The sequence below is a fragment of the Nicotiana sylvestris genome, chromosome 8 (assembly GCF_000393655.2).
Source record: "Nicotiana sylvestris chromosome 8, ASM39365v2, whole genome shotgun sequence".
NCBI lineage: Eukaryota > Viridiplantae > Streptophyta > Magnoliopsida > Solanales > Solanaceae > Nicotiana > Nicotiana sylvestris.
The window spans coordinates 199,272,409-199,282,206 of NC_091064.1; the positions used below are offsets into that span (position 1 = coordinate 199,272,409).

Below are 9,798 nucleotides of genomic sequence, written 5' to 3' on the forward strand. Positions count from 1 at the left end.
GGCTATCACACGGTATCGACAAAACGACGAGTACAGGTAGAAAAAATTGCAACAAAGATTTCAACAAACAAAGATACATGCAGCAGTCCTAAACATAAGAAGAGGAGCGAATTTACCCAACTTTTTCACTACCGGAGAAGAACGGTCTGCAAATAAAGGAAAACATTTGTAACCATATCTCCAAACACTGAGCAAATGAACACTTGTCGAGCCTCAACCCAAAACTTCAGAAAATAACCCTAACACTGGTGTAGAGTACAGATCGACACAAATTTCGCTCCTTTTGAAAGAAAAATCTCTGATTTTTCTAACAATCGAAGACCAGAAAATCAACCAAAATTGACCGAGGTAGGATCGGAATAACAAGCAGCTAGAGATGCACCAGAATCACTGCTCTGATACCATGAAAACATTGTGAGATGAGCAGAAATTGAAGGGATTTGATTAGGGTTTTGAATGTATCTTTAGAGAGAAAAAGCTCTATTTTATTATTTGTCTCTTAGAGTGTAAAGAATAATGACTCGATCGGTCTTACAAACAGCCACCATACTCTATTTATAATCTGGGCCTAAAACTGCCAACCCGGCAATATTGTGACCATTAAATGCAAATACTACAAAAATTGCTCAATATACAAAATGGCCCAAATGAACAAATTAAATAGACAATTGTTACTGCTATGTGTAACTATTTGTGCTTTAGCTTAGAAGCCAAGTACTCCATTAGCTCAACAAAAAGCCATGAAAATGTGGAAAAACAATTTGAACTCGAAGATAGCATGTGTGGTATGCCATTCACAAATTATAACAAGTCTATAGCCAGTCTGATTACTGAATTACAAGTCTAGTGATTAAACAAGAAATAAAGATATTAATTCCTCGATGCCATATGACTTTACACTCCTAATCAATGAGTTGTTTTCATCTTTAGCTATTTGTTGTTTTGCAGAAGGTCGTGAAATTGTTAGCTTACACTAAAATCAGAATTGAAAAAAAATCCATGGTGTGATCCATATTTTATAAGCACAAAAACATATGGTACTTTGAATATTTATTTTTGGATAAAGCCAAGATTAATACAAAGTCAATACCTTCCTTAGGACACTCAACTATAAATAGGGATTTTATACAAAAATTATAATTAGAAGTGTATGCCTAGTCTAAAAAAACATAAATTACAAGTCTAGCGATTAAACAATAAATTAATAAAGATTAATAAAGACATTCCTGTACGACATATGACTTAAATTCCCAAACAATGAGCTGTTCCCAAACCAGATTTTAAGATAAATATATAGTCAAGCAAACGTACGCGAGAAAAGAAAGCGCCACCCATTGATTAATTAGAAATAATGGCTTGTTCTAGCACCAAGTATCGCTAATCTATTTTAAAACTATGGGAATTAACATCAGAAAGCAAGTATTTTTCCATGATCTGATAATCTAAATTTTATAATTGGGTCAGAAGACCAAAACCATATGGTACTTTGAATATTTGGTTACGTATCAAATTAAAGCTAATTAAGACTATTACAAAGTTGGCCATGAAGTAAAGTCAATAGTTGCCCTTAGGACACTCAACTATAAATAGGGATTTTCATTCCTGCACTTCTCTTCATCCAAAAACTAGTTTCTTTACATTTTTAGCATCCATTTCAAGTCTATCTTCTAGTAAGCACAATTACAAGAAAACATGGCTATTTCTGTCAACTATTTTTCCACTCTTATGATCTGCATGATTTTGCTTTTGCCTGCACTTTGCTATGGTACTCAGAGCTATGATTCCAAAGCTACATTTTATAAGACCTCCGATGGCAAAGGAACACCAAGTAAGTTGACTTGTTTCTTCAACTGTTTTTAGTTTCTTGTATAACTGCTTTATTAATATTTGAACAGGTGGAGCTTGTGGTTATGGAGAGTATGGCAGAAATGTGAATGATGGGCTGGTTACCGCCGCATCCTGGAAACTCTATAAGAATGGAGTTGGTTGTGGTGCATGTTATCAGGTACTACTAAATACTTGCATATTACTTTACGTCATAATTAAAGTCTATGAAGGATTACGTTAATCTATGCTAAGTAGATAGCGCGTAAAACGTAAAAGAGAAATTATTTGTTCTTCGTAGCGGGAGCAAGCGAACCGCGGCTGGAATTACTGACCGGCGGGCGGCGATGGTTATCACGATATGTTGGAGTAACCACCTAACCCTGAGTGGGATTGAGAAAGAAAGAGCGTAAAACTATAGTGCAGAGAGTATATTTCATTGTACTATATAAGTCATTGTACTATATAAGTGTACTTATATAGAGAATAGTAAGGTTAACTAATAACTCTAATGGGCCTTAAAACACTCCCTTATATAGGAAAAAAAGTTGGAAATAGCCAGATTTACAATTGGTAATTGAAAAATAGTCACAGTTTCAAAAGTAATGGGAATTTAGCTACTTTTTCACATAAAGATAAAATTTGAACAAAAATATCCTTAAAATCCGAAAAAATTCTAGCATAATATGCTGGAGTTCGAATATTTTACATATGAGATTCCAACATAATGTGTTGAATGTCATAATGTGCGGGAGTTCACCATAATATGCTGGAAGTTTATACGCATGAGCTCCATAATCCAGCATATTATATTATGCTGGAACTTTCTGTGTTTCAGCAAATTAATAGTCGCTATTTTTTAATGAACTTGCAAACGCTGACTATTTTTCAATTGTCAGTCCAAAAACTGTCTAGTACGTGTTATTTTCACCTTTATGGTGGACCCAAATTTCCTAAGTCTATACATGTGTGTTTCACAAAGTATATATAGCTGATTATAAGATTTTATTGCAAGTAGAGCCGAATAGAGTTTAATAATTATCTTCTATAACTTCAATTTAACCCAGTATTTCCGACACGAAATATTAACAGGTGAGGTGCAAGGACAAGGCACTATGCAGTGACGTGGGAGTTAAGGTGAAGGTGACAGACAGTGGAGAAGGGCCAGGAACTGACTTCATTCTAAGCTCAGATGCTTTCGCCAAAATGGCTAAACATCCTAAGTTAGCTCACATGTTGTTCCCAAAGGGCGTGGTCGATGTCGATTACAAAAGAGTTTCTTGCAAATATGGCAATCTCATTATCAAGGTCAATGAACATAGCAACTATAATGGCTACCTTGCCATACTTCTATTGAACAACGGTGGTTACGCTGATATCCTAGCCGTAGAAATATACGAGGTATATCTACTATATATGCCCATTTCTAAACTTCAATTTGATGATTAATTTTGGAATCTTTACACAAATAGCCAGTTAGATTCATTATATACTTTTCGATATACATAAATTATACATTGATTATACATGGATAATAAATATTATTATATATTCACTGTGTATTCTCAGGAGCGGCCCGGCGAATTTTGTGGCCTAAAGCCAAACTTTAATGAGGGGCCTTTAACGTTTTTAAAAAAAAATTATTATTATCTTATTTGAAGTCTATTTTTCTACTTATTTAGATGCAAAGTTATTAATAATTATCTTATAATCAATTTCTTTTAATAAGTCTTTCTCAATTGACAATATAGGTCAAATTTGTTTTCTCTTTTTATACAACTTCCCATGTAATTTTACTTTTTCCATTCACGAAATTTCTTTTTAACTTATATATAGCCGATTAGGTGTAATAAAAAACAATAGAGCCCCACAAATGTGAGGTCTAAAGCAGTTGTTTTACCTGCTTTAGGGAAGGGCCGCCCCTAGGCATTCTTAGTTTAAGCAATTGAGTAGCTAGCTATTAATATGTATAAGCTCTAATTTGGAAAATGGATACCGACCATTGAACAAAAGAATATACTAAAATGAATTGATTGAATACGTATGAATAAATTATTCTTAGTTTTTGATATTAAAATTATGGGTTGATATACACAGGAAAAAAGCCACAAATGGATAGCAATGAGGAGGTCATATGGAGCAGTATTCGACTTGTCCAACCCACCAAAGGGAAATCTGAAGCTGAAGATCCAAATAAAAGAAGATGGAAAAACCAAATGGGTGCAGTCTGACAAGACTGTTATCCCTGATCACTGGAAGGCTGGATCTGCCTATGAAACTGACATTCAGATTCCTTGAACAAGTATATATAATTCGCTAGTTTGTAATTTCTCTGTTATGGTTTGGAGTCAAATGAAGTTTGTGTAGGTCATCAGCCATTGTGGTTTAACCAAATGTTTGTTTGTTAATAATAAGGCTGAAATTCGTGTATTGTTGTAAAGAGAATATGAAATAAAACATTGCCGTATCTTGTGTTATTCGTGCAGTTTGTCTTGACATTTCCTTACATGTCAACCGCAGAAATCCTGCATCCTCCACTAGAGATGTAAAATGCTATTCTTGGCAACTGAAAAGAGTAAAGTGAAACCTGATTCATGTAATTAGGAGATGAGAAAGCAAATTAACCGATTCATAAAGTTGTCTAAAAGATCAAACAAAAAGGCCGAGTACTGGTGCAAAAATGTCTGGTTCCGAATGGGATCACACTAGTCAGCCTATACAAGCTTCTTCTGGTGAAGTAAGAAGTTTCATTGATGGAATCAACAAGAAGCAGTAGGTACAGAAGAAAGTTGTAGCTCCATTACATAAGAGTAGTCAGCCTATACAAGCTTATGTTTCCATGAACAACCGGCATGCACATAATAACATAGCATCTCAGACTAAACAAGAAGAAATACTATTGCAGAGGGAAAAAAAGACAATGACATATGAGTAATTCTTCCATTCAACTACAGTAGCGGAACTTTACGAATCCTAGTACATCCTACCAGTACAGTCTGAAGATCCACAAAAGCACCTCTTCACCTTGATCTTGCCATCAGAGTCATAAACCTGATCCACAGCATAGTTGTAATGGTAAGAAAGCTCCTTCAAGGGAGGAATATTATCTGCTGCGAATAGCATGATATGAGGCATTTTCTTATCCTCGTGATCATAAACAACATTCTGTGCATACAAGTTGGGTGAACAACTATGATTGATAAATCGTCCAATATTTCCATAGTGCGCTGCATCAATGGTAAAACCACCCTCATCTGCTAATTCATTTAGGTCTGCTTGTCCAGAAGAGTTAGCAGTACAATCACTATAGTTCTTTCCAATATCAAAAAGATATTCATCACTACCAATTCTTTGTTCGGCTTCTCTGTCCTCAAGAATTTCTCCTACATACTCACAGATAAAGGTTCCTGAAGAGATAGAAGTTACAGCTCTCACACCCCAGCCCCTTGTATCTGTCTTGAAGATCTCCAGCGGAATTTTAATACCATGTTGGCTCACTCTATTATAGCACGAAGGAGGGCACTTACATAAAGGACCACACTCATACACAAGAGGCTTAACTTCAACAATAGCCCCATTGCGGTTGTATGGGATCTCGCCTCCATTTTTAACTGCACATGAGCACCTCTTGGCATCAGAACATCTACCAATACAATCACAGCCTTTAGGTGGAGCAGGGTGGAAACCATCCGGATATATCATCTTCTTGATGTAATTGAATGGTGGGGGTTTCTCACCATCAATTGTATTCACAGCAGTTATTGGCAATGACTCCTTTCCTTCTGTAATATCAGGAACACAAACACCATGCCGCACTTTGGACTTTCTTGATGACTTTACTTCTCTCCAAGTAAGCGCTGCTTGTCCGGGAATTCTCACCAACTTAAACATAAAGACCAGCTTACCATGTGACCCTCGTTCTGCCCAATAATTTTGAACAGTGTACAAGCCATCATACACATAAGTCGTCACCAAATTAGCTCTTCCATCTGTGGATTCAGCCTTAGATCCACGAATCACCCGAACAGGATTCCTTGTAGCTATACTATTCTTCAAGGCTAAATTACCTTTCACAAGTTTCTGATCTTCGGGGGTTTTGTCCTTGCCAGTCAAATTTCCACCTTGCCCAGAATAAATCAGCTCATCAGCATCTCCCAAATCATCGTCATAGCCCCCTGAAGCAACAATGCTAGTTGCAACCAGCATTCCTCCATTGTTCAGGAAATCAATACCGGCTTGATATAAGCGATGAACTCCCACAAGAGCAAGTTCAACCCTGTATTGGAACGCATCTCCTACTTCAACTCCTGGAACTTCTCCCAGTATCCGGGGTCCTGTATTAACTTCCTTCCCTTTTTCTTTGATAAAATTCGATGCTTGAATATCAATCCTTCTGTTCTTTTTATCTTTTTGCTTAGGTTTTACTTCTCCATTTGATTCTTCCCCTCGCAAGATTTTTCTACAAATAGACTGAAACAGACGAAGAGTCTCTCTGACTTTACTACGAGCATCATTGCTGCTGGAACCAAAAGGGGGCAGATTCACATTAAATTCACGGTGCCCCCGTCCAATTGGAGATTCTTCAGGTAGTGCCTCCCTATTCAAACCACATGCTCTACCGTTGCTGGCAACCAGTGCATTTGAATATCCTTCTGCAGCTTCACCAATGAAACCTGATTTAGTCCTGCCAAATTGTCTCCGTGAAAATTTTGTTTTAGGAATACTTTTTCTGGCAACAGCTAAGGATTTCTTCTGCCGATGCATGTTAGGCTTTTGAACTTGGTTTCTCCTCGTCACACCATCTAAACTAGTTTGATTCATCTGCTTCCAGGGACAGTATGGCTCTGCCATCAGATCATGCACAATTGGCCTAATATTTTCATTTACAGAACCAAGAGCATGCCTTGCAGTAGTAGCCTTTTCACACTCATTCTGTGAATATACGATATTCTCCTTCCCCACAATTTTTCCTGCATCATCATTCTCCTTTTTCATCACTGTCTCTGGCAAAATTATAGTTCTTTCAAGTTGGCTCCTCCCAATATAACTGTCATGGACACCTTCGGGATTTTCAATGCAAACTGTTGTTCGTTCCATTAAGCTACATTTGGAACCAGTAACCTCTATCTTACTCAAAGAATCAGCTTCTTGACTTGCAGTCAACTTCATGTGCGATGTCCCAGTACCCATAACATTTTTCGACGTCTCAATCGATTCATTTTCTGTAACTTCCTTATCGAGCACAACCACTCTCTTGCTTGCTTCATTACCACCCAAGCGATCTTGTTCAGTTGGCATAGGAGCATTTCTTCCACAAAATGGAGGGAAGTCACGAACAGCGAAGACTCTTCTTTGGCAGTACTTATTCTTTGGCAAGGAGGAACTGTTATCTGCAGCATTTCCATTCTTGACTGGCCACTGAGGTGGTGAGAAAGTTTTCACATCACAAACAGGAATTGCCCCATCAGTCATACTGACCACATTTTTAACCAAAATTGAACTTCTCTCCCCATCAACTTCCTTCACCAATTCATCACACTGAATGACTTTTGCTTTCTTGAGCAATGACATTTCACTACTTTCAATATCTTTAGACAACTCAAATCCAAGAGATCTGGCATGACTTGTTGGTTCTTCCACCCTGTTTTCTACCACACTCGTGGTTTTGGCTAATGCGTTCTCGGCCAACTTATCCAATTCTTCATTCTCTTGGATGTTAGAGAGACAGTCCACAACTTCAACAGAACAGAACTCAATCCCGTTGTTAGGACCATTCCCACCATGAGCCACCAGCTTATCCGCCATATTTTCACTGATGGTGACCACAGCATTTTCCTTGTGGCTCAAGTCAATTTTTGGAGCATTTCTACAACAACCTGAGGGGAAATCCCGCACAGCCCAGACTTTTCGAACTTTATGTTTTGGAGTAACGCCAAAATGCAAGGTGTGATAACCATTTTCTGATGGCCGCTTCTTCATGCATTCATCGGATAAACCATTATTTGAAAGTGACACCATCCTCCACCAAATGAATGAATCCTTGTTTTGGCTAGTTGAAATGCTGAAACAACAAATACTTTATATTAGAATTAATAGATAACGGAGAAGCAAAAGCTTTATGTGACATACTATGATCATTGAAAGTTGGATAACATTCTGATTCTCTACCAGTTTTAAGTGTGAGTTGTTTTTCGGTACTTACATTGTTAAAATCTTTTTGGTTAAGTATCTTCTAACTAATTTGCTTTTATGTGGTGAATGAGAAGTGAGACAAAATTTTGAGCTTCACATATGAGTACTCAAATTAAAAAGACAAGAAACAATTTTAAAAAAAATTAATAATAAAAATAAAAAATAAAAAAAAGGTCACACGGGTCATGTGACATTTTTCTAACCAAATTCTGTTAATGACCTTGATGGATATTCATCTTGGGGCCTTTCTTGCTATCTTAGCCTAAAACTCTAAATGATAATGACTGAAACTTCTATTTTCTCCAAGAGCAAAAAGTACGAACCCGGTATGATCTAGAACTTGAACTATGCGGATTCAAGTTTGGATTCTACCACAACCCCAGTGACTTACTGGGCTCGAAATCAGTATTTGTACTTATTTATAGTGAATTTTTTAACACATATACGGGGTCCGAGCCAAAGACATTACACTCTACATCCGCCCTCGATGTTTAGACTACATTGTATACAAAATATACCAATAACAATAAGTAAAATGTCACCACCAAAGGATGTGGTGCAGTGGATGAGACTTTTATATAGTCGGACTCCAATGCGGATACCGGACACCGGGTGGGACACCGGGTGGGAAACCAAAAAAACAATAAGTAAAATGTCAGCTGAAGAAGATTCAAATTCTAGATAGCCCTTAACATATTCACAACCCATTTACCAAAGGGGCCCCCAGAAAAGGTGGTGGAGTAGAATAAAGGGATTATTCCTAGAATTAAAAATTAAAAATATTTCAGAAAACAAAGTGAAGCTAAGCTACAACAGACAAAGAATTTAGAGCACATTAGGGTTTATCATGCTAGGAAAAAGCAGAGAATAAGGAACTAAACCATGCCGATTTTGAGAATGAACTTCCACGTTTCCACTTCAGGGAACTAGATGATAGTTAATCCTTCACCACACACCACACAACCAGCTGCTTTCCTACCATAAACAAATATGCAAAAAGTATGAAAAACAGTTCACAAAATGCAAAAATGCAAAATACTCAGCAAAGAAATGAAGAGCCCGAAAAAGGGGGAAAAGTGGGAAAAATTAGTAAAAATTCAGAAAACTTCAAAGCATTTCACATAAACTCATTGAAACAGTAATATCTTCAAAAGAAGCAAACAAAAAATGGGATTGCTAGCAAAAAAAATACCAGAAAAAAAAAGGTGTAGAAACAGAGGGAGAAGGAAGCAATGAGTCAGCTACCGATTCCAGTAATGTGATGAAAATTGAAGAGGCATTTGATTAACAAATAATGTGAACGTGGGTTTGTTAAGATATTTGAGTGGGAGCAACAATTTAAGGGTTCATGAATGGAAAATGGCGTTGGTGGTCTTCTGCTTACTGACAATTTTTGTAACTGTAACCATTTCTGGAAACTGTCCGAGTGAAAGACAGTAAAAGAAATTGGATAAAACAGGAGTTACCGCTGTAAATAAGATATGACCAAATATTATTATCTATTTTTATAGGAAAAGTTTTAATATATAAAGCATAAAATGTCTCTACTACCTTTTATTAAATTGGATATGTTAACTGCCAAATAATTGGAAACTAAATTCATGGAAGCAACTACAAAAGTTTCCTTGGGCACTTGATGGAGGTCTTAATCTTAATCATTCCACATTAAATTTGTTTGTTTTTAAAATTTGAATCTTAATTATTCAGATTTTAATTATTAAGTATTTTTTTTTTTACTTTACAATCACTTAATGGGTCTGAATAGGTTTGTGTGATTAAGAT

At 36.6% G+C, this 9,798-nt stretch overlaps 2 protein-coding genes across 3 annotated transcripts; one reads left to right on the top strand and one right to left on the bottom strand.

The window, feature by feature from the left end:
* Positions 1 to 1,613: 1,613 nt before the first annotated feature.
* Positions 1,614 to 4,301, top strand: LOC104244803 (expansin-like B1). Its single transcript, XM_070153044.1, has 4 exons — positions 1,614 to 1,828; positions 1,896 to 2,005; positions 2,917 to 3,225; positions 3,922 to 4,301. Exons 1-4 carry the CDS (start codon positions 1,693 to 1,695, stop codon positions 4,120 to 4,122), a joined length of 756 nt encoding a protein of 251 aa, XP_070009145.1. The 5' UTR covers positions 1,614 to 1,692; the 3' UTR covers positions 4,123 to 4,301.
* Positions 4,302 to 4,578: 277 nt separating this feature from the next.
* On the bottom strand, positions 4,579 to 9,406 carry LOC104244802 (histone-lysine N-methyltransferase, H3 lysine-9 specific SUVH6-like). 2 transcript variants are annotated; one of them, XM_009800299.2, is made up of 3 exons: positions 9,262 to 9,406; positions 8,898 to 8,991; positions 4,579 to 7,885 (listed from the first exon to the last, which is right to left on the bottom strand). In XM_009800299.2, the coding sequence occupies exon 3, from the start codon at positions 7,840 to 7,842 to the stop codon at positions 4,798 to 4,800; it is 3,045 nt and encodes a 1,014-aa protein (XP_009798601.1). In that variant the 5' UTR covers positions 7,843 to 7,885; positions 8,898 to 8,991; positions 9,262 to 9,406; the 3' UTR covers positions 4,579 to 4,797. The 2 variants fall into 2 exon arrangements, with proteins under 2 accessions (XP_009798601.1, XP_009798600.1); XM_009800298.2 differs by having other exon boundaries at positions 9,209 to 9,406.
* Between the last annotated feature and the right edge of the window lie 392 nt (positions 9,407 to 9,798).

Bases quoted from the DNA above. Each gene is read 5' to 3' on its own strand.
- LOC104244803 (XM_070153044.1), top strand. From the start codon at position 1,693: ATGGCTATTTCTGTCAACTATTTTTCCACTCTTATGATCTGCATGATT. The intron at 2,006-2,916 runs GTACTACTAAAT...AAATATTAACAG, and splicing joins GTTGTGGTGCATGTTATCAG to GTGAGGTGCAAGGACAAGGC. The intron at 3,226-3,921 runs GTATATCTACTA...TGATATACACAG, and splicing joins TAGCCGTAGAAATATACGAG to GAAAAAAGCCACAAATGGAT.
- LOC104244802 (XM_009800299.2), bottom strand. From the start codon at position 7,842: ATGGTGTCACTTTCAAATAATGGTTTATCCGATGAATGCATGAAGAAG.